General features: G+C 40.6%; 1 protein-coding gene across 3 annotated transcripts in view; it reads left to right on the top strand.

Moving 5' to 3' along the window:
• TEDC1 (tubulin epsilon and delta complex 1) overlaps positions 1-23,882 on the top strand; it is an 82,824-nt gene that overhangs the window by 33,474 nt on the left and 25,468 nt on the right. For 2 of the 3 annotated variants that reach the window (XM_034064414.1, XM_034064413.1), the window contains 2 exons: positions 16,428-16,514; positions 19,449-19,661. In XM_034064414.1, coding sequence (XP_033920305.1) covers positions 16,428-16,514; positions 19,449-19,661 — 300 coding nt within the window. The remainder of the gene's footprint in view (positions 1-16,427; positions 16,515-19,448; positions 19,662-23,882) is intronic. The other variant, XM_034064415.1, reaches the window with a different exon arrangement.

The following is a 23,882-nucleotide window of genomic DNA, read 5'->3' as shown; positions in this document are numbered from 1 at the left end:
AAACACCATGAGAGGGTTTTTGGTCCATTTCCATCTGAGTGACAGCACCGCCTCCTGGAACGTCTGTGAAGACAGAGCAGCAAAAGTGAAGCCTGTTAGTTAATACAAGTTATTCAGCTGGTTACTGGATAATTACAAAGCTATTGCATTATCTCCAGAAATGGATTCTAAGTTGCCGACTGTCCTGAGTGAAAATGGAGTACCTGTGGCAGAATAATTCTAGCTACTGTGTTTTGGACAATATTTGATGTCCTTTTCCTGATTGTTTGGTACTCCATGGAATGTTCCTGGTGGTGACAGACACTGCAGGCAGCCACTAAATGAAAATAAACAGTTAAAACCCTGCTGCTAAGCTTGACACTGTGTAACTTTATTGATTGACACAGACCTGTGCTAGCCTGTAGTATTTCTGGAATCAACCCTGTTATGGTCTTGTATGGTAGGGCTGAAGGGTATGTAACCTTATTTGAATTTCAAAGAGCCTCCTAGGGAACCATTGGTATTTTATGATGTCCTTTCATCTGTTGTACAAAAAGCAGTTGAACCAACACGATTCTCAGTGTAGATGTCAACAGAAAAAGTTGCATTCGTACTATAGTGTGTGATGCTGTTGTGTAGAAGGTGAATTCAGGAAGCAAAGGCTTGAACTGCATGCAAATTCCAGAAAAAAAAAATCTTTTCTGAAAGAATGACCTTGAGCTTCAAGGACAAACTGCCTTCATTGGTATAAATTGGCCTAGATTCATTATCTTCTGGGCTGCTCTGGCAACTAATTCTGTTTGATCTGGCACTCAGCTTTTTATATGTTCATTGCTTCATTTCCTTGGTTAAAGCTACGGTTTTGCCATTTCTGTCATGGAACAGGATCAGCATTTTGTGTTGTAAGTACAGTTCTAATTAAGGGAAGCTTTGCCTGTTTGTCATTGTCTTTCAGTTTCTTGAAAGAAAAAGAAAACCTTGAAATTTTTCAAGTGGACCCTGCATAAAAAATACTACAGCATAAAGTTCAAAAGTAATTGCATCAGGGCTTGTGAGGATTTGTGAAAATGTGGGGGGATTTGTTTTATTTTGTTTTTTTCTGTGCATGTTCTGTCTGAAATTCTTCTGTAGTGAGTCTTGACTCCACAGAAATCTTCATGCAGATTCATTTTACTAAGTGTTATGCCAGGCTCTGTGTGAGCTGTGACACAGTTCTCAGAGCAGTAGGACAGAAGAGACAGCCAAGCCACAAAGGATTGGAACACAAAGAGATTTTTAGACTTACTCTATGCACTGCTAGAACAAGCTTAGTTTGAATCTGTAGTGACTCCTGACCACTTCACAAATCTGCTTACAGGGCTTCAGGTGACCAGAATATTTGGATTCTGGCATTGTTGAATTTTCAGAACAGCAGGTAAGCTGGTAGGTTTTGCAGCAACAACATTTGTTTTTCTTTTACAGAACTTTTTAAAGGCACAGGTTTTTCTAACCCAATGCATCAAAATTTTTACCCATTTTAAACAAGTTTATTTTTCATTGATGATTGCTGCTAGGTATATCTTAAGTACTTCAATGATGAAATGAGAAGTTCTAGAACTGCTGACTTTTAATGAATTTCAGGGTTCACCAATAAATTGTGTGTTAGACCCATGGAGACGTGTTTTGAAAAGGTCAATTATGACAAGTTTTTTGAATTTGCATCATTATGCTTGCCACAGCACTGAATAAAAATAGCAAATGCATTGCCCTTTTAAAGTATTCAGGTTTTCCTCCCTTCCTGTCTTTAACTTGCTTCACTAAGCCATTCTAATATTATTCATTGAAGATCATGGGAAACGTGACTGTGTTAGGAGCTGCAGGCTGGGAGCAGAAGCTGGGCTCTAGACAGGCAGTGGAAAGGGATAGAATGGACAGTGGAGAGCCTCTTTGCTCTGGCTCTTGTTCAGTGAAGTCAGAAGCTGGAAGAGATCCCTGGGTAGGAGGCCTGCGTGAGGGCATTGGGGGAGCAAGGTGGCTCTAATGACATGAAAGAATTCAGACTGGGTGAAAAGAGACTTGAGTGAGGCATTAAAGAGAGGCTGTGGCAGAAGGGGCTGAATATGGGCAGGGAAGTCAAGACCAGAGAGGAGAACTGGAATAGGGAGCTGTGAACAGGGAAAATGAGTCTGTCTAAAGACATAAAGCACTGTCTTTCTCCTTATGGGGTTCTGATAAATTTCCTACTTGCAGGAAAACGTCATCCCCTTTCAGCGATGGTCCAGGTGGACAAGATGCTACTGCTGCTAGTCAGTCTATTTGACCTGAGTGTCTGAAGCATATTTAGTAGCTCTAGAGATTATGGCATTCAAAGCCAGGCATCTGCGCATCTCTGATGCTGCAGGAGGAATTTTCAGAAATTTCTTTCTAAAAACACCAGAGATAGTAATTGTCTAAATTGGAGTATGGTGTTGCAGTGCAATGCATGTTTGTTAGGTTATTTTATCCCAGAACCATTATATCAGATGGAGAGCAGAGTGCCTTGTTTCTGAGTCAGAGCCTTGGTGAAGAAAACGGTTGAGGAAGGTGAAGAAGTAGTTGTATTAGTGGGCAAATTGTTGGAAGAGGAGGAAGCCTTAATAGCTGAGACAGTATAGCTTTGTCCTGGAGATCTGCAGTCTTCTGTGCCTTTCAGTTCTCACATTAAATAATGCAGGTTACTTCAGCTGGACTTTCCACGGTGGGCTGCCAATGGGATGTTCACAATGCCAATGGGATGTTCACAATGCCAATGGGATATTCACAATGCCAATGGGATGATTCTTTGTTCACAATTTGATGCTCAGAAATTTGATTTCTGGAAATGTTGAGTATTCCCAGCTGCTGCTGAACTTGGTAGAACCTGTGCTTGAATCTCCTACAGAATTTGAGCATGCAGGCAGCATCACTTAGTAATGTCAGATTTAACCCCAGATGGTATAATAGGTCCTTCAGCACATTGCTCTGCTGAAGCATTAGGCTGGATTCTAGAGTCAGTGGACTTGTGCTTGTTAATGCAGCCTGGGCCAGCTGCCTGGTGTCTTCCACTTGAGCTGCTCAGCCGAAGGAGCTACATTGGCTCAGGAACTATCCCAGTGAAAACTACATAAAGCATTTCTGCAAGCTGTTGAGTTGCGCTGTCTGGGTGTATCCATGAAGTGCTTTATGGTCATTTTAAAATTCTCTGAAAATCAGGTCTCAGAAGTCCCAGTTGATGCAACCCCAAGAAATGCAAGCATTTCACTTTCATCTCTCTGCCTTCATTTCCCATTTGTAAAATGACAATAATATTATCATTTTGTCTCACATGGGTCATTAGGAAAGCAAACTTGTTTATGTGGAAGATAAAAATTCTGTCTTCAGAATGGGGTTTGGGTGATGTATGGCAAATAAGTCTGTGGCTTTCCTCTGAAGAATAGACAGAATAATATCCAGTTTATACAGAAAAGGAATAGCTTGTGGAGTGAGCACCAGCCATTGCATGCCCTGGGTGGTACAGATTTTGAAGCAAAATATTTTGGTCATGTAATTCTAGACCTTATACACATGGGATGGTCAAATTAGTGTTATTTAGACAGCTTGAATTGTGACACTTTTAAACTTTGAATGCTTAAGTTTGTAACCTTAGCAGTTCTCTTGCTGGATTGTGTATTAGAAGTGTAAAACATGCTTACTGCTATGAGTTCTGAATAACACTGCCAGTCAAAGCCGATGCTTCCCCCCTAGCCCATTAAATTCCTTTATGTATTGCGGTATTGTTGCAGCCACAGTTACTTTAGATGTTTTACATGCATCATAGTCAGATTGGTGAGAACTAACAAGGGAGCTGACATTAATATTGCAGAGAAGAGCAGATCTGATAACATATTGAATTATACATGGGACTCCAGCACCTAAATGCAGGAGGCCTGCAGGCTCACGAGAAAGCTCGAGGGACTTGAGTGATCCAGAGTACTCGATTTTCAACGGTGGTTGTTCAAACAAGAAAGAGTGGAGACTTGTAAGAACAAATCTAATATGAAGGGCACCTGCAGGCTCAAACAGAATAGCCTCTGTGCTGCTGGATGATGAGCAGGGTCAGGAGAGCATCTGTGGTACTTGGCTGGTCTGAGCTGGCTGTTTGACCCTGCCTGAGGGTCCTGCCGTGTCCTAGATGACTGCTTTCTCCTTGGTGCCCTGATATTGGTAAGCTGAACAATGGACCAGGAGCTGGCTTTAAATCCCCACCGGTTATGTTCGTTGAAAGATCTATTCTTTCTCTCTGGATAATCTCTGGTTTGGTCTTCTGCTTGTGCAGTGCCAGGAGCAGAGTGCCTGCCATGGTACTGTGCACAGTGAAGTCTGCTACACTGGGGTAGGTAGAGATTCAGAGCCTGCAGGGATGATGAGATATACTGGGAAACCCTCAGTTTCCTTGTTTGTGAGGATGCTTCAGTACATTAAAGCATTTTTGTTCTCTTAGTGGCACTGCCTAGGTCACCTTTAAAATCCAATAGTAATTGGATTATTGTTGATTTTTTTTGGGGGGGGAGAAGGCTCTTGCTTTGAAGCTTGGTATGTTGAAGGTTATTGAAAATGGAAAAAGCTGTTGTATTTTTCTCTTCCAGCTGTGTACATGGGAAACCCTCCTCACAATTACTGGAGTAGCAGTGGATACTGTCTTGCAAATGGAGTGATTTGGTTGTTATTATGTATTGCCTGTAGAGCAGGAGAGTGGCTACTTGAGAAAACATTTTAAAAATGAAATCAAAAACCTCTCAGTGATTCAGGTATAATTTTTTTCTTCTCGCATTTCATTGCAAGGAAGGAATAAGCACTAAGAAAGCAATGAAACTGTCAGTGACAGCAAGTGCTGCCCACCCGTGCTGCATGGCAGGAACAAAGAATTTAATTCCTGATTTTTTTTTAATGATTCACTCTACAGAAGGAGTTGTTCAACTGCCATGTCATTTTCCTTCTGAAATACCACAGCAATTGGTTTTCAGTTCATTTGCTGACATTTATCATATAAAACATGGTTTGCTATAGTAGCTATTAAAACCTCTTGGAAATGGTAGATCAGGTACTCATTTGCAAAAATGAGGCAGAGCATATGCAAACCTTGTCATCTGTGTAAAATCAGGAAGAATTAGAGGTCAAATGGCTTCAAAGCTGCTTGTAGATAGTGTCTACTTGTAGCTGGGTTCCTGATCCTTAAGAAAATGAAAGGGTCTCGCCAGCTGTGCACTGTAGAAGCAAGAGCAATCAAATTGTGCAAGATAATATATATTGATATTTCTAAGGCAGATTCAAGTCAGTTTTAGAAGGGATGGCTTTGAAAAATAGTTAAATATAAATTATTTACCTTTGTATGCTTTGTATGGTTTTACAAAACAGTTTCACTGTTGGGGCTGTCAGTGGACCAGTTGTCTTGGGAGAGGAATTACTCTCCTAACTTCCCTGGTCATCCCTGTTGTGCTGCTGTTGCAGGTTTTGCTCCCTTCTGAAAGCAGTGGGGCTTGGCTTCCACATCCTGCCTGGAAGATGGACAGGGACTGTCCAGAGCAAAGAAACAGTTGGAGAGTCAGGGTGGGTGTTTGGAGTTGATGACAGGAGAAGGGATGAATTACTATCTATGGGAGAGCTAATTTAGGGAGGTTGGAGAGGTTAGAGACATATGGAGTGACTTTTTCTCATGCTGCAGAGAGAAAGAAGCCTCTGCAGGAGCTAATCTGTTTTAAATCTCAAAGAATAAATATGATCAAAACAATCTCCTCTGTTTCTCCTTCCCTGTGACTGTCTGTGGTGTCAGATGGTTTTCTGCTCATCTGATGCCTGCTGTTACCAGCTGGTTCAGTTCCACCTGCTCTGGGACAGACACTTTCCACCTCCGCAGTCCCCTCATCTCCTGCTTGTGGTTCCCTTTCAAAGCAGTGTGGAGTATTCCATCTGAGAAGGAGGCAAAGACATGTAATTAAAGCAGTTTGAGAAAGACAAGGACATAGAATGTGCCTGTGTTTATGTATCACTAAGGGAAAATGCTTGTAGCCAAACTGGTTAGAGATAGGTTGGATAAGTGAGCTGATGTGAGTAGAAAATTGTTTGGGCCACTGAACTCACATTGGTGCCTGATTATTAGTGGTGTCTCTCTGAGATCACCTTCTTGGCCAGTACTGTTTAAAATCTTATTTGTGGCTTGCATTGCATGATGGGATGGAGCACACCACCAGCAAGTGTGTGAACAATACCAAATTGAATACACTTGAGGGCAGTGCTGCCACTCAGGGGGACCAGGAGGGGCTGGAGAAATTAACTGAGATGAGCCTCAGAAAGCTTAGTAAAGGCTAGTGCAAAGGCCAGCATCAGGCTGGGAGGTGACTGCTTAATAAGCAGCTTTGCAAAAAAAAACCCAACCAAACCAAATACCAGGGAGTCCAGGAGGACAGCAAATTGCCCAGGAGCCAGCAGTTTGCCCAGGTGGCAAAGGCTGACTGCACCCTGGGCCCTGCTAACAGAAACACAGCTGGCAGAGCAAAGGAGGGAATCCTGTCCCTCTGTCCAGTGTTCATGACACTGAGTTCTAGGTGTCTGGTTTGGGTTCTCCAGTGCAAAGAGAGAGTCATACAGGAGCAAGTCCCGTAATGCCACTGATGTGGTTGGGGCTGGAGCACACTCCAGGCTCTTCTCAGAGGTGCACTGGGACAGGAGGAGGGTGACAGGCAGAGGCTGGAACATGAGAAATTATGGCCAAATACAAGAGGGGAAAAATTGCCATGAGGGTGGTCAAAATGTGGAACCAGATACTAGAGAAGGAGTGACATCTCTGGTTGTTGATGTTCAGGACTTGCTGGACAGAACCTTGAGCCCCTTGCTTTCAGAAGGAAATGGATTAAAGACCTCTAGTGGTCCCTTGCCACCTCTGTGGTTCTCTCGGCAGCTGATGGTAATTGGCATGAGAACATCTTCAGATGACAAGTACCTGCTTGTCAGGCAGCCATGAATCATATAGTTGTTGAACTCTGTACCCGATTTCACTTCCGATTCCCCCTTCTTGGGATGGATGCTTTATTTTTTTTTTCCCAGACAGTTTTAGTGCTAAAGTATTTCTTTAGATAGTTTTAAAGCAAGGTGGTCTCTAGCTGCAATTAGTGTCCTGTTGGAAGAACTAGCGGCACTATATAGCTACACTAAAGCAAATTGTTCTCCCTCATGGCATTATTACCTTCATCTGAAAATTTCCCTAGGCTGCAATTTGTCATTAATATTGCCTTCAGTTAAACTTAGTCATACAAAAAAAAGAGGAGTTAATAGAGCTGCAGTTCCAGAGTTGCCATCACCATTTTTGGGGGGTGAGTTATTACTTAGTACATTTTATTGACCAAGCATGTAGAGTTCTTGGTCCTTGAAAAATGATGCAGTGGTTCATCACGGACTCCATAAATTGTTGGACTACGTAGCAGCAATATCTTAGTCTCCTACACCATAAGAAAGGAAGCTATTTCTGAAATACAGTGGATATATATGGCACTATATGGCTTGACTGATATGAACATTTGGTTGTGATTGCCAGTGACAGAAAAACTGATAGGATGATACCGAGTTTCACTCCTGCTTTTGTGCTTTTGCTTGTTTTATGCCGTACTTAACATAATTTGAATGCTGTGACAATGACAGTGACATACTATAATATAATTCCACCTGGGACAATGCAGCTGGAATTGATAAGCTGGAGAGACAAGGCTGAGGTGCTTTGTCATCACTTGGCACTGGATAACCTTTTTTTGTGGAAGTGCTAACAAACCCAGTGGTGGGAGCAAGCTGCCCCAGCTCAGGTGATGCTTTCGGCTGACACAGGGAGGCCAGGCAGGCTCTATGGTCCCTTACAGTGCTATAGAAAAAGTTGTACCAGCATCATATCTGGTGTCTGTGAGCTGAATGATGAAATTCCCATTTATCAGCTGAGGGTGATGTGCAGGGGCATGTGTGGTGTTCAAGGTGTCTTGTTTCCACCTTCATATTGAAAGATCCTAGTCATGCTGCCTCTTAACTTTACTTGGTAGGAGACCAGAGTGGGAGTTGCTTATGTGCTGCCATTCGCTTGTGATGGAGTCTGAAAGGATTTCAGTGGTCCAGTCTAGTGGATCTTAACTGGAAAATTAGGTACTGAAGGAATACATTAAATCTCAGTGAAAAAATGTTGAGGTGAGGAGCTTTAAAACTCATAACCCATCTCTTCAGTTGTGCCTTGAAGCTAACAGTAGCCACTAGAGAGTGCAGAGCATCTTTGGTTTTGGAGTCTTTACTGTTGTTTTCATCTAAAAGAGAAATCAGTTACCCATTTTTATTGGAAAAGAGGCTTTAAGCTTGTCACTCTACTGCCAAAATACACCTATTGATGAAGGCTGTTCCTAAAGTGCCCCAGAGCTATGACGATCTTGTGATCCCTCACTGCAAACTCTGTTGTCCTGCATTCACAACTGCATCAAAAAGACACACCCGTTCAGAAAGTCAAGCAAAACAGGACTGTTGCATTCTCTAGCCTTGTGCTAGTTAAAGAAGCAAACCAGAGTTAAATTCATATGGTTTTGGTCACTATTGAACTGTTGCTGGAAAGCTGAGCTAAACTGTGTTTTTCAGAGGTGAGAATGTGGCTCAGACAGGGAGAAGACAGGAAAGCTTTTTTTTATAGCCTTGTAAAATCAAACTTTGTGTGCAGTTTGTCCCTCATGTTAGCTCTACTGGCAGGTAGTTTTTCTTTTTTAAAATAGCCAAGGAAATAGAGTTATACAATCAGCTGTTACTCATGCTTTGCAAGTGGTTTTGGATTTGTGCTTCTTTTAAAATACGTTTGTTGCTAATTTAAAGGACTGCGTTAAGAGCCTAGTGAGAGAAATTAATTGACATAAGGGAGACTGTAGCAGACTTTAAATTAGTGGTTTCTCTAGTCAATAATGCATATTTAAAAATGTGTGAAATACCTGCATGCATGGTAGGCTATGATGGCTTGTCAAAGAAGAGCTAGATTGGGAGAAACTATTCATATCAGGTTGGCAAGCTTAGACTAATCCCATATTGAATAACTTCTTAAACTCATTGTTTTGCTGGAATGAAATCTGTGATAATTATGTGTGCTGTTGGGTCTCACAATGGTGGAAGCCATTCTTGTTCATGTTTCTTTTTCTGTCTTTGGGTGAGAGCTAAATTTTATTTAACATTTATAATTGTTAGTGCTCAGAGGTTGGTTTCTGTTGCTGTGAATACAAGCCAGTCCTAGCCATGATGCCCATCTAATGATGCCCTGGGTGTGCAGGTGAAGCCATGCAGCTCTGTCCTTGATGAGCTGTCCCTTAAAACACAACTGGGAAGCCTTGTATGTCACTGCTTATCCAGTCCTAGGTTAAGGATCACCTGGTCCTTACAGGCCAGTGGGTAAAGAAGATGGCAGGAAGCTGGCAGACATCTGTGGAAAGGTCTGCATCAGGAAGGTAGTTGCCATATGCCTCTAAGACCCTGTTCTTGCATGGAGCAGACATTGAGAGAAATGGAAGCTTGGGAGCCTTATGTGTGGTAGCTGGGACTGGCAGCCTATTGGTGTACTCAGTTGAGAACATGTGAACCTATACCCTCAACAGGAATTTTAAGACATCCCTGTGTGCAACTTGTGCTACATAACCCTTATTTTGAAGATAAAGTACTAAATCTGAAGGGACAAAAAAAGGCCAACCCCTTGGCTTAGTAGGTGTTTGCAATATAGGCTTTTCTTTGGCTTGGTGTAAAGGTACTGTTTTTTTCTCTCCACTGTCAAATGCCGAATGAGAATGTCAAGAAAGGGTGCAGTAAGTGGATATAATAAGCTGGTGGCAAGGGTGGGTGGCATAATAAAGTGGACAGGGTAAAACCTAGAGGGTTAAGTTCCCCTGCTGAAATTAGTAGTCACACCCAAAGAAAAGGAAATGCTCTTCATATGACTAGCGCTTCTGCATGATGTAGTACCATTCAGTGTGTAAACAAATGGAAACCAGGATATCAGTACTGTTCAGAAATATAGCATCAATTCTGAATTTAGCTAAGTTTAAAAAGCAAATCAGGAATTGCTTGTTCCTCTTGATTTCTGTGTGTGGCTTTTGTGGTCTTTTAAAAATATAGGAAAATGGGGAAGTATGGGGGGTGGGAAGAGGAGAGGAAAAAACCTGAGTACGGATAATACTTTGTTCTGTGTATGGAAACAGTGTGAATAAAGGCAGATGAATAATGGTCTTCTTTTGACATCAGCTACATGGAGGTTTTGGTTGGCGGTACAATACAAACAGCTGTCAGGCAGTACTGTGATACGATTTGGTTCTTTCCTTTGAAATCCTCTGGCTGGGATTTCTCTGAAGTAAATTGTGATTTTTATTTTGGTACCTACTGGATGTGCATAATTGAGGATATATTCAGCTAAAGGTACTTAGTACTTCCTGAAAATTTAGCTCTTTAGGTATGCCAAGTTAGGCACCCAAAATTGGTGTTGCCTTTGGGGAAGAAAATGTGTACCTTTTCCGTTCTCATACATCTTGAATCTTGGCTGTTAAAGGATAAAACTTGCACTTCAGTCTTCTTTTTTCTGTTTTTTTTCCCCTGTTCTAATATGTGATATTTCTACAGGGAAATATGCAAAGTGGTCCATTCATTGACCTGTTGCTTGGCAAGTGAATATCATTGTTAGTACATCCCAGTTCATTGCTTATCAATGTGAAAGCTGTGGTACAATTTTTATGTGCCAAGTGCCTCATTTTGTTTGCTTTAAATTCCGTTTTCTTTCAGTTTCATTTTAAACAGCTGTTTTCTGAATCCCTTCACAAATAGTAATTATGTTTTATAATGATGGTTTTTGTCACTTAAGTTTTTAACTGGTGGTTTGATTCCCTGTTCTCAGCAATGTAAAACTGAGATAGCTCAAGTGAAGTTCACGCTGCAATGGTATAAAACTAGTGTTTGCAAGTGGAAAAGTCACAGATTTTGTTTTAGGTGTTTGGAGGTTTTGCACACATCCAAGCATCTGGAATTACACTCCTTCACCCAAAGCTGATGTGGTTTTTATTTTCTGTATTTTGTCTTCAGCAGAAGATCCAAATCCTGTTTTCCCTTACAGTTTGTAGCACAAAAAAGCCCACCAACTAAACCAAACCAAACCCGAAACCCAAAGCATTGCAATTCCAGAAAAGAGGATGCTCACTAAACACAAAAATACATGTTTCTGGAGCTACAGAGGACCTTCCCCCATCCCTGCTAGTGTTTCAGTGAAGGTCCTTATGGGGTCCATAGCTTGTGGGAGAAGTTCTCATGCACTTTTGTCATGGAGGAGCCTTTCTGATCCACCTGCCTTGTGATGGTTGGGTGGCAGAATATTTCCCTGCTGTGTCTCAACCCTCAGTGATATTTCACAGGCAGAGAAATTATTTTAGTTCTTTACTTGCCTTGTGGCTAGAGGCTGCTTATTGGTCTGTTGGGTTTTGCTCTTCAGCTGCTTGTACTTCACACTACTCCAGTGTGACTTTCTAGTTTTCAGGCCTATTTATTTTTGCTTCAGGCTTCAAGAGGTATATGGGAATGTCTTAAACTAGCTTTGCTTCTGAATAAATCACAATGTGGAACTGAGTCTTGGAGCACTGAGCGTGTCCACATATAGTGTTGCTTTTTTGTCCCAGCCTGAGATGTTTATGATACCAAGATTTTCTCTGCTTTTTTTTGTGAGGGGGTCTCAAAACTTATCTCTGCTAATGTGCAATCTGAGCAGTATGTGCCATTTGAAACAGAATGTCACCCACCTAACAGCCAGCCTGCCAAGAGGCTCTCATTTGTCAAGGAATGCTGGGTTTTCTTTGTAAGGGAGCTGTGTATTGATAGCAGCTGTGTTGTAATTATTTTATTTCATCTGGTGCTTGGTTAGGTCTCTAAAGCCTTAATCTCAGTTATGGTTTACTTCTGATAATGTAAACTGTGTAACTTTTTCATAAATGTTTACTCCTTTCTTTGCATTTTTTTGGCTGTTACATATTCAGAACTTGTATCTGGATTACCAGAATTTCAGTTGGATAAAGTCATTTCCTACCAAATAAATAAAAGTATGAAATAGTCTCAATACTTTCCCCATATAAGATTTCACACTAAGCCACCCCTGTCTAAGCCTGTCTCAACCTTTGGGAGTGAGGTTTGTGGTGATCTGGAGTCCAGTGCAAGTTTTCTATCTACAGTCATACGTGAATAGGTGATGAATCAGCAGTATTTTGTCTCTGAGCCAAGAAACATAATTTATTGCTGAAAGACTGTTTTTGTCTAACAGTAGGATGATTTTCTGAATATTTAGGCAGAGCAATTTTTGATTAAAAATACTTTTGCCAGTGATATGGTACTTGAATTATGATCTGGAGACATCGGAGATTAAATACTCATTGCAGGGAGCTCTCTGGAACTAAGCTTATGAAAAGGATGCATTATGCTGCAAATTATTAAATATTGATTTCTGTAACAGTCTACAGGCATTAATGAATTTAGTAGTATGCTGGTAAATAATATGAAAAAGATTGCTGTCTCAACATAAAAAGTAATTAAAAATATGTTCAAATAATGATTTTTGTGCGTGTTAGATTTGTGGGTACCATAGAGAACTCAACTTTGGCCTTTCATTGAGTACCCAAAATCATTTAGAAAATATGATCACCTAGGACTTTTTCAGCTGAAGTTCCCAAAGTTTCCTGAAGTCCATGAGCTGTGTTGGATGCTTGATGTTTGGCTTTGGAGATCACAGCCACATGTCAGAGGAAGCAAGGCTCATTCTTTACAGAGTTCGCATTCTTCTGCATCACTCTGAGGTTTTGTGGCAGCCTGCTGTGAGACAGCTCCGTTAAGCACAGTTTACCCTCTATAGCAAAGCTGTTGCTTGCAAATTGTTTGCACTAGTGATGATTTCTTTTCAATGGTTTAGAGAAGTTGTTACTGCAAAGTGTTTGCTCTCAGCGTTCATTATGGAATTACTTCTCCACAGAGATTAGCGATTTGAATTTGTCATTACTTTTTATCTCAGTGTAAGCATTTTAGAGCAATAACTTCCTCCAGAAGAATGAAGGAGGGAAAGACAATTTTCATGCGTTATCCATAAGCATGACTTAGATATCTACGTGAGGCACATTTTTGACGTCCCGCTTCACTTTGTTCATGAGACAAAATTAATGCTTTTCTGCAGATATTAGTCATTAAATTTCATTAGGAGGCGTGACAATATCTGGGTCCTTAGGTCACTGAAAATGAGCAGGCAGCTTTAGTTGCAGTGTGCAAATTTGTCTTACATTTTCAGATGTTTATGTAGCAGCAGAAGTAGAACTGCTTATCACATATAAAGGCATCTCTGGGTGATCTGTTCATGTTAAATGAATGAGAAGAGGCGCAGTATCTGGGGAAAACACAGAGGTACAATTTGGGCTTTAGTTTCCACTATTGCAAGTACAGCTGAAATACCGGCTGTGCTGTGACTGCAGTGAGTGACCTAAGAAAATATACGCCATTAACCTCAAACTCACTGATCCAGGTAGATGTTCATTTCGTAAATGCAGGTAGTGAGAGCCTGTCACCCTAGGTCATGTGGAGATTGACCTTGTGACCACATGAATGGCGTGCAGGCATACAATCTGTTGCCCTGTGTTGACTTGAACATTTATTTGGTTTTATGTTTTTGCTAATGTATCTCAAGGATATTTGTAATACATAGTTTTTATTGTGTTCTGCTTTGTTTTCCACACTGCAATAACATTAGAGTCTTGCAAGGCCCATATAAAGGATGGCAGAGGATGTTGGTGTCCAGGAACAGTGCTTCAAGTCCTTCAACTAGGTTGAAAACTGTCCTCCTAGGATGAGTGGTATAGTCACCCCATTGCTGATTTATAACTGAAACTATTTAGCACACACTTGCTGGCCTGATATTTCGGAGGGTGGTAATAGTTTAGTGGAAGATGAGGATGCCATGAGTAGGTGAGTCAAATGAATGTTTTCAAATGAGCTATTCAAGTTTTGTGTAATCGATGTAACAGTGGGGGGGGAAGAAAAAAAAGGAAAAGAAAAATTGCAAAATATGCTGAAAGGCTTGAGGTTAGGAGCCTGCTCAGAAAGCTGTGATTGCTGTAAGGTTAGTTAACTCTAACAGATCTGTCGTGGTTTAAGCCCAGGCTGTAAAATCAGAACCACTCAGCCCTCTCGCTCACTCCCCCTGCTTTCTTCCCCCTGCTCCCGGAGAGCTGGGAAGGAGAATTGAAAGAATATAACTTCCACGGGTTGAGATAAGAACACTTTCATAACTAAGGTATAACACAAACCACTGCTGCTACCACCAATAATAATAATAATGATAAAGGAAATAGCAAGTGAGGAGAATACAAGCACTCACCACCCACCAACCAATAATACCCAGCCCTCAGCAGTGCACTAGTTCTTCCCTCGTAACTCTCAGTTACACCCTGGGCATGATGTGCTGTGGTATGGAATACCTCCGTGGCTAGTTTGGGTCAGGTGTCCTGTCTCTGCTTCCTCCCAGCTTCCCCTCCTCCCTGGCAGAGCATGAGACTCACGAAGTCCCTGCTCAGATTAAACATTTGAGCAGTAACTAAAAACATCGGTGTTATCAACACTGTTCCCAGGCCGAAAGTCAAAACACAGCGCTGCACCAGCTACTAAGAAGTAGAAAAAATGACTGCTACTGCTGAACCCAGGACAAGATCATTTACAGGTTTGCTGAAGTTTCAGAATCATCTCCTTTCAGTTGGGGAATGAAAGCAAGTGACATATGGCTTTTTTAATATTTAGGAGCTTTTCTAGTGAGACTAAAATGAAATGTGATGACTACGCTTTTACTAAGATTTTTTGTTTGTTTTTGAAGGCTTAAAATGAAAAGCTCCCCATTACAACCTTCAGCCCTTTTCAGCTGTCACAAGACACGTTCATACTGCAGTCACACAGAGCTCATGACCACATTGTAAAGCTACTTTAAAATCAGGTAACTTAGATGTTGCCTGAACCTTTTGGCTGGGTTTTATTGCCAGGATCAGATCCCATAATGTAAGACATTTTGCTGTAGATATAACTATGAAAAAGGAAGGAGACAGAAACCCTTTATTCTGCTTTTTATACCGGCTGAGTTTGAAACTAGTAGAGTCAATTAAGCATAATGCCAAGTGTTAGTTCTGTGAACAAATGTGTAATAATTGTATTTTGGATCCAGCAGTGTTTTAGAGCAAACTGCTCATAATTCCCAGCAATTAGTCTTGCTAAGTGCATTCCCTTCTTGGATTTCTTTATCTTAAAGTTATGTCTGCAGAATAAAATTGCAAAGTCAACTCATGCTTTGCAGTTACTTGAATTCCGTGTTATGTAGTGAGAACTAAACCCAACAAAGCTAGCAGAAGATAGTTGTCTATATAAGGTGGGTTTAACTGGTATTGATCTGGTCCTTACCATTCTCCTTGAGACTGTATACTGTTATGTGTTATCTTAAAAAGTTGCCTTTGGTGTCAGATTGGTGTTAAAATTCATTTCAAATATATGGCCAGTACTGAAATTGTTAAAGTTGGTAAGCTCTTGATTTATACCTAATTTGTTCATCTGTCATTTTTCACAAGAACTTTTGTTTTACTTATATGGAAATATTTAGTCTTGGGATGTCTCTTTCCCCATACACATTTGTGCATACACGCATGTTATGTATATGTTTATGAAAAAGTTATAATTTGTACACCTAGAACATAACCTCTATCCTTTGTATGCTCTTAGGTAAAGAGGGAGGGATTTCTCATGCAGCAGATCAATTTATAAAATATATAACATTTTTAAAGAGAGTTCTTTCATGCTGTTTCAGAGCATTGGAGATCTCAGTCTGAGTGATCTGAATAAGGCTGAAAAGGTTTGGGGAAAAAGGCAGAGAGGATGGGGATACTGGAGGTCTGAGATTTCTATAGGTAAGGGAGCAAAGCCAACTGTGTAAGTTTTAGCTGAGAGAAGGCTGTACGTGGCCTGGAAGAGAGGTGTTTAGACCATACAGCCTTAATATATGTGAGTGAATGGATAGATGAAAAAATTCTCTTGGAGAAACAGAGCTTATTTTGCTAGTCAGGAAATGTGGATTTGAAGATGGCCATGCATCTAGGTAAGAATTATGGCTCTTTGATCCCTTAAAAAATATGGAAACTCGCATTTATGTATATAAAAGCTGGTGGTGTTTGTATATTCGAGGTGAGTAATAAATCAGAGATGCTGGGAAAAATGTTTCACATCATGTTTCTGCAGCTGGTTTTACAGTGTTTCTGTGAAGGAACATGATGTTTCCTGTACACCACTGACACTTTTTGTTCTTCAGACTAAATACACATTTCATTTAGTCCACAAGTGATCAATGTTACCTGATTTTCTTTTCTTTGTCTCCTTTTCTCTAGCTGTTACAGCTTCTGGAGTCTGAAACCATGCAACTAGAAGCCTTTCTGGAGTGGAAGCAACTAGAACCAGTTTATTGGCAGTGGATGGTAATGAATCACACTGATTCTGATGGGTGCATCTTTCTTGATTCTAGCATAGCTGACCACTTCCAAAGGCCCCTTCTCACAAAAATAAATGCTGCAAACCAACTGTTCAACAGCATATGAAGAAAAAAAAAAAGAAAAAAAGCTTTTGGTAAAGTAAGGCATGTTTTCTTAGTTTGCCTTCATTCTTCTGTTTTCTTCAAGAAGACTCAGCTAAGCTGAGGAATTGCAGGACAGAGCGACAGAATTTCATATAGTTAACACAAATGAAAATGTCTGATCTTCATCTCTTTAATGTTCTTTAAACACAGCAGTTGTACGTTTTCTTAAAATTAAATGGCTTTTCAGAAGAGGGCCTCTAAGCTTTATTGCAGACTTGAGAACAACTAAATTTGCAAGCAGCTGATATTGAAAACAGCTTCATTTTTCCTAGGCAAATGGTGTTGACATTGTCGATTTCCCCTTGAACTGTGTTGAATGATCACAAGAAAATCAATAAGCCTTTCTTTGTGCATCTGAAGATTTCTCAAGTGAGTGTAAACGGTACCATCCATCTCACTTTTCTCAATGACTTTTGCCCATTCACAGCTGCTGAAAATAATTCTTCAGAGCACCACATTAGCCATACGAGTACAGAATTTTGAGAATCAGTGAGCTGACTGTTAATTGCCCATATGCCTTGTTCTACACTAAAAGCAAGGCAAAGATGAATGTAAAATTACATCACCTGTCTTGAAGGGTAATTCCAATGCAGAGCCATTCAAATTGGCATTAGTTTTATCATGCTTTTTGCTTTACATGTCTGTCGTTTATGGTTATTTGGAAAGCATCGTAAGCCTGACTCCAAATAGGCAAAATGTAACAGCAAATGTTATGGCATTTCAGTGTACCCACCAAAATGTTTGTCTCTGACATGTTGAACAGTGTGGGGAGTTTTGTGAATACTAGTGTGCTTCCTGGAGTTAAGTCCTAAATAAATACTTGCAAAAAGCCTGTCCTGGGTTCAGCAGTAGCAGAGCACTTCTTTCTCAATAATTCAGTAGGCTGAATTCTTTTGTTTTGCTGATGATGGTGGTTATTCCTGGATGCTGTAGGACATAAGGGAAGATGTGCTTTGATGATACAGTAGTTTTCTCTTTCCAGTTAACCCATGGTTTACATTGCTGCTCTGATGACTGGGATGGTGCTTGCATGGCTGCTGCCAGGTCTTTCTGATGACTGTAGGCAGGAGCGTGACAGCAAGACATAACTACAGCAAATGTAGTGACTGCAGTAAAGTTTCTTTAAAATTCTGTCATTCAGTGAATTTCAAATTAACAAACACCAAACAAACAACAAAACCCACAGCAACAACAAAAGCTTTGTTTTATTCCATGCAGTTTGTTAGCCTGTGGGTGTCCAAAATATGTGTTGTCATGAGCTGGGCCTTTGGTCAACATCAGCTGCTGAGGTCAGTGCTCCTTTGTGCTAGTTTACAGTTCCGATGCACACTAAGAAAGGAGGTTTTGTAGGATATCTTTTGTGATTCTTAGTTACTTAAATTATTTTTTTTTTGTATGAGCCAGAAAGTCTCTTGCTGTGCATGAAGCCAGAGTTTTTAACCTACCTGCAGAGAAGAGAGAGAAAGAGGGGGTGAGGGGAATAAAAATATTCCCATCCTCTTTATAGCAGTCTTTTATATAAGTGAAGGCTGTTAGCATGTTGCTGTGTTCCCGGTTCCTGTTTCTAGGCTAACAAAATTGGTTCTTTCAATGTCTCCTTTTAGGCCATTCAATCAAACTTCTGATGGCTGTTGCTGTTCTCATATGGAACTTTACCTTCGATTTGTCTGTGCTTAACTTCAGGTGCCTCACCCCATATATCAGCGTTATAGTCAGAGCTCTTCTATCACAAAGACTTGTGTTTATACTTTCTAAAATAGTGCTTGACTTTAACAGTGCAGCATTGGTGACTTCTGGTTTTCTGATGTCTCTTCCAGCGGTGTGGCTGCTGAGCCAGTAATTATGTATTTGGTTTTTCCTTGCCTGTGTGTAGATCATGCTGCTCAACTGCTGAATTTCTCCTCACTGTTTTCACATCACTCCTTCAATTTCTAAAGATCATTTGAATGTAAATTATGTCCTTAAAAGGGATTATGACCTCTCCTATTTAATGTCTTCTTGATAATGATACGGAAATAAATATCTGATACTCTTTGAGTGAAGAGGCCTGGGTCTTTTAGTTATGCTGTGCTACCCTGGCTGGAAAACTGTGTTTCTGCATAATCTGTGCGCGCAGTATGTACAGATGCATGCGTTTCAAGGACTCTGAAGTTATTTGTTTGGGTTTTTTGTTTTTTTTTTTAGTTTTTCAAATAACAGTTGCTATCTCTGAAGGCAGCTGCAGAATTAATTATAGAACCAGCTAGGTGCTCATGGTCAAAGCAGAGCTGACAAGAGCCTGGAGCTGGGATCTCTTGGCCTTCTTCAGCTTGCAGTTTTACATGGGCACAGGTGATCTCACGGGTGTTATAGCTCTCTGTGTCGTGTATCAGATGGGGCTATCCTGAACAGTGTAAGCATGTACCTCCTTACTGGTCATTCCAAAACACCATAGAAATGCATCCAACCTCAGAGTTTGAGGGGAAGGAGCATATGTAGAGCTTCCTCAGTAATGATCTCTGTCCCATGAGAGTTACTCTTCACTGCACTAAAGCATGAAGTATCTCACAGTATTCAGTGCTTTCTGAAATAACCTAGGTTAGCAGCATAAGTTTTCTCTTAACTTAGAAATATGTTAAAGTGAGCTGAGGAGGTTATCTCTTAAAATAACTGAAATTGTGGAGCAATTGTATACTGAGATGGCAGCGGTGAATTTCTACTTATGAATTACTGGGAAGATGGGGGACATACCATTTCTGCTTCTGAAGAAGAGTAACTTTTATTGCTTTTCCTCTAGGAAACTGTGTTAGATAATATGGTTGAAGAGGGAAATATGTGTGAGTCCCAGGACACTCATGTAGAGGGAAGTGAGCTGCCAAAGGTGACCTCGTGCTGCCCCTGGGCTGACAGGCTGACTGGGCAAATTGACAGATTATCCAGAGACCTAACGGCACTCCGTGACCAACTACATAAGCTTGTAACTCACCGAAAGGCTGCGTGGTGTGAGAAGGTAAGGCTTTGGGGTGGCCTTCTTGATCATTAGTGACTTTTAAGATCCTATATTATTCAGGTCTCACTATGGCTTGTCATAAGACAGCCTCCCTGTGTCTGCTGTGTGCCAACATTACTACAATCTTGATATCAGATCTACAGTTACTTGTCTGTTTATGCCCACAGCATGCCAGGTGCTCTTTCAAAAACAAAGTAGGCATCTGTCCCAGGGAAGCAGCATGCTGAAACAAAATAAGTGCTCTTTTGGAAGGGAAGGCATCAAAGGATAGGTGTTGCAGAGGAGAGAAGAGGAAAAATCATGGCAGCCCCTGGAGGGCATAGAGGCAGCAAGTTGAAAGCATCAGTAATGGTTACAGTGAGGAAAATGAAGATAGGCATTTGTAGGCAAAGGAGGGTGTGAGAGGTCAGAGCTTGTTATCTTTCACTGAGTTAGTAGTCTTTGAAATATCTGATGGGGGAAGGAATAAGTATGATTTGAAACCTGTGAAGCGAGAGAGGGGACTAAGCACAAGTTTTGGTAGAGGAACAGACTGGCTGTGGGAGGCTGGCTGCAGAGGAAAGCAGGTGATATGAAGGAAGTATACATGGTGTTCTCTGACATAGGGATGGGGAGACACTGGGAAGCACCCAGCGGGGGTGGTAGGACATAAATAAATAAGCTGTTAATGTAGGTGTAGAAGGTTCATCTGAATATTAACATGCTGGTACAAGGAGAAGATACGATGAAGGTGCAGCCATAAACACTATTAATTTTTTTTTCATGCATCAAGAGGAAAGAAGGATACCAGAGAATCTGTGAAACTTATGGATGGAGAAAAAGTGAAAGGTAGTTAGGGCAAATAGAGCAGTGACAAAAACGCTGTATCATTGCTTTGTGTCTGTATTAACTCAGGAGAGGGTTTTCATTTTGCTTGGGCTTTTTTTTTGTTTGGTTTTGGGATTGTGTGAGGTATTTTTTGTTTTGTTTTTTTTTTTTTTGGTTTTAAACTTTAAGTGTTGGTAGACAGGATTGCAGATCAGTTGACAAAATGAAAAGTGGCATGTTGTCAGATCAAGGGGTATTTGCCCAAGATTTCAGAAGGGTCTGGCATGGAAAACATATGTAGAGAGCTAATTGCGCTCTTTGGCTGTAAGGATAAGGAACTAATTTGGCTCAGTTTGACAGGGATAGGCACAAGAAGCTGCAGCTTCACACAGAATATGGAACTTCTTACCACAGGGCACTGTGGATAGAAGTACTGTACATGGATTTGAAATCCATTGGACACATTCTTGGAAGATGAAATTCATCACTTGCTATCAAATATACCGTTATGAATTACAAACTTAGGAAGCTGCAGGAGTACAAATCATTGCAGGCTGAGGAAATATTCTGAGGAAGTATCTCCATGTTTGCCTCTGTCTTGTAGTCTTCCCTAAGCACTTGCTGTCCATCACTGTCAGTGATGGGTACTGGACCAGGCAGGTCTCTAGCATCATAAGAATTGGTTGCTTTTATGGCAAAATGAAAGTGACTGTTATTTTCCAGTGCATAATTTCCAAACTGACATATAACTATGCATGCTGTTAAATATTATATAATAAACACACTGAATTTTTTTTATGTTTAAATTTGGAAATTAAGTCTAAATAGATTAACTGATGAATTCTTCATTGTACTCTGAAATAGATGCACTGATTGGATTTGAATGATGGTCAGTTAAGTTCCTGTGCTCCTGAGGTTCAGTGATCATCACATTAGTTTATGACTGTGGTTAACAAATGGAGTGCATCTTAAGCGTGTTGCTAAAAGGATGGTTTATCACTAGTGTCTCCTCTTTTTACATGCCCTGGAACAGAACTGTTTTGTAACACTACATGACAGCATTTTTTGGGATGCTGGGTTGTCAGATGACTCTCCATCAATCCTTTTTATATCAGTCCTTCCTTTGAATAGTGTTGCTGCTTATGTGATGCTTTCTGTCTGTAGTCTGTCTTTTTGTTACCCACAATCAGGATGCTTGTGGAATGCAGGCTCCTATATCAATTCTATGGTTTTGCCCCCTTCAGACTTTTTCCTGGAAAAATAAGCTTATCAAGTCTTTCCTTCTATATTATATTTTTTTTAGTCAAACAGGAGATACAGACATAGCTTAAGTGGACATTACCCCTCTCTTTGTATCTTGTGATACTGAGACATCTGGAAATTATCTTGGCTCTTGCAAGCGTTGCTCAGCTGAGGGACAGTACAGTTTGTTATAGATCTTGTGCCCCCTACCATGTACTTCACAAAAACTGTGATAATCCACAGAGTAATTGTGTTTGCTGTTGTGAGTAGGCCTGATGTCTGTGCCAGCCAACTGAGCAGAAACTGTTCTGAAGAACAGAATTGAGGGCACCTGATGGAACGTGATATACTGAGGAAGAGACAGCAGTTTTTGCAGAAGAATCATGAATCTAAAATGTGTTGGAGCTCTGGGAAGGGACCAGTGAGCATGTGGGCAAGGGAGGTTGGTTTGATGTCGTTTAATTGCATTTACAAATGGCATTTAATAAAGTCTCTGAAAAGCTTCTCAACAAAAATAAACTGCCCACGTGACTGTCTTTCCTCTTACCCTTGAGCAAACAGCAGAGCAGGAAGAGGAGAGGAGGCAGCTGCGATGGGTTTGCAGAGGCAGTCGCTGGTGGAGCCTTATCATGCCGCACAGCATGTGTGTAACTGCTCTGGGAAAGGAGGTGTATAGCAAGATGCCCAGGTGGAGAGATGAGGCTAAATCCCTGAGAGTGCATGAAGGACAATAGCACAGGATTGTTGAGGGTCCTTGTACTGAGTAGTGAAGTGGTAAAATGTCAGGTAGAATTGCATGGAGATAAATCTAACAAAATGCATCTTAAGGGAGAATCATAATTTTACATGTGTTTTTTTCTGAACTGTCTGTCATGGCACATGAATGAGTTCTTGGGGTTATAATGATTGTTCTGATGAAATGTCAGTGGTCAGAAATAGTAAACTGAATCCTAAAAAGTGTTAGAAAAACAGAGGAAAGCAAAACTTACAATGTTCCCATCCATTCCTGGAATGTCATGTGCAGTTCTGGTCGTAGTTGTAACTCAAAAAGAAGCAAAAAAGATGTTGTTAAGCTGAAAAGGTACACAACCCCAGTTGTGAAAGGGCTTCTCTGTGAGGAAATTTACCTAGGCAAGGGCTTTTTGCACTATAAGAGGAATATCACAGTAGAGCAGGAGGAAACATTTTTCATTGTTCTTCTGATGCTACTTGGTTTTCGTAATGGGGGAACCTAGAGGGAATTACAGGACAAATAAAATTAAAAAGTCATTGTTAAGCAAGAAATATAGGAAGTATTCTCTGGTCAAGCAGATCCTTAAGCAGTAAACTACTAGTGTTTAAGTAGGTTGTATTTTCCAGTGAGGTATTACATATTTGTCTAGTCCTAAACTTATTCCCTAACTATTTGCTATTGAAGACTATTGGAGATAGTGCTTGGTTAGATGGAGCTTTGCTAAAACAAGGTACAGTTGCTTGCTCTTTATGTGTAGTTTTGAGCATCACAGTTCGAGAGAAACCAGGGGGAAGAGTCCAGAAGAGAGAGATAAATATCATTGTAAGTCAGAATGTCAGGTCTTTGAAGGTCTTTATGTTAACAGTGGAAAGACTGAGGTCTTTCCACTGAGTGGAAAGTGAGGTGTGTGATTGAATACATTTCCTGTGGGGGAAAGATCTTAAGGGGTTTTTTCCTCTTGTCCTCAGTAAATGGGACAAGAATGTGTGTAAATTGCAACGCAGAGGTTATAATTAGATACTAATAAAAAAAAATCCTAATGCCTTGGGCAAACATTTGAGTAGGTTGTCTGGTGAGCTGTGAAGTGTCATTCTTGGACCCTGCACAAACGAGGTTATACACATATCTGTCAAGGGTGGCTGAAGAAGAGCTGGACCTGCTCTAAGACTGGATTAGGCTAGAAAACCTATTGAAGTATGTTTCACTTATGCAAGCCTGCAATTGATTGATTTATTTATTTTGGACAATGTAGAGGTATTTCAGTGTGTTAAAGTCATTGCTGTGTCACCATTTCTGGTTATTCAGGATGTGGTTTCAGGATGTGTCTATTTGTTGCAAGTCTGATCATTTGCACACCAATTCTGGTAATTAAAGCTATTGTTTGTAAATCTTTTAAAATCCAGGAACTTAACTTTCTTATTTTCTTTTGTTTTTTTCTT

This window comes from Melopsittacus undulatus, chromosome 6 (assembly GCF_012275295.1).
Source record: "Melopsittacus undulatus isolate bMelUnd1 chromosome 6, bMelUnd1.mat.Z, whole genome shotgun sequence".
Classification (NCBI taxonomy): Eukaryota; Metazoa; Chordata; class Aves; order Psittaciformes; family Psittaculidae; genus Melopsittacus; species Melopsittacus undulatus.
This window is presented reverse-complemented; position numbering and strand designations above follow the sequence as displayed.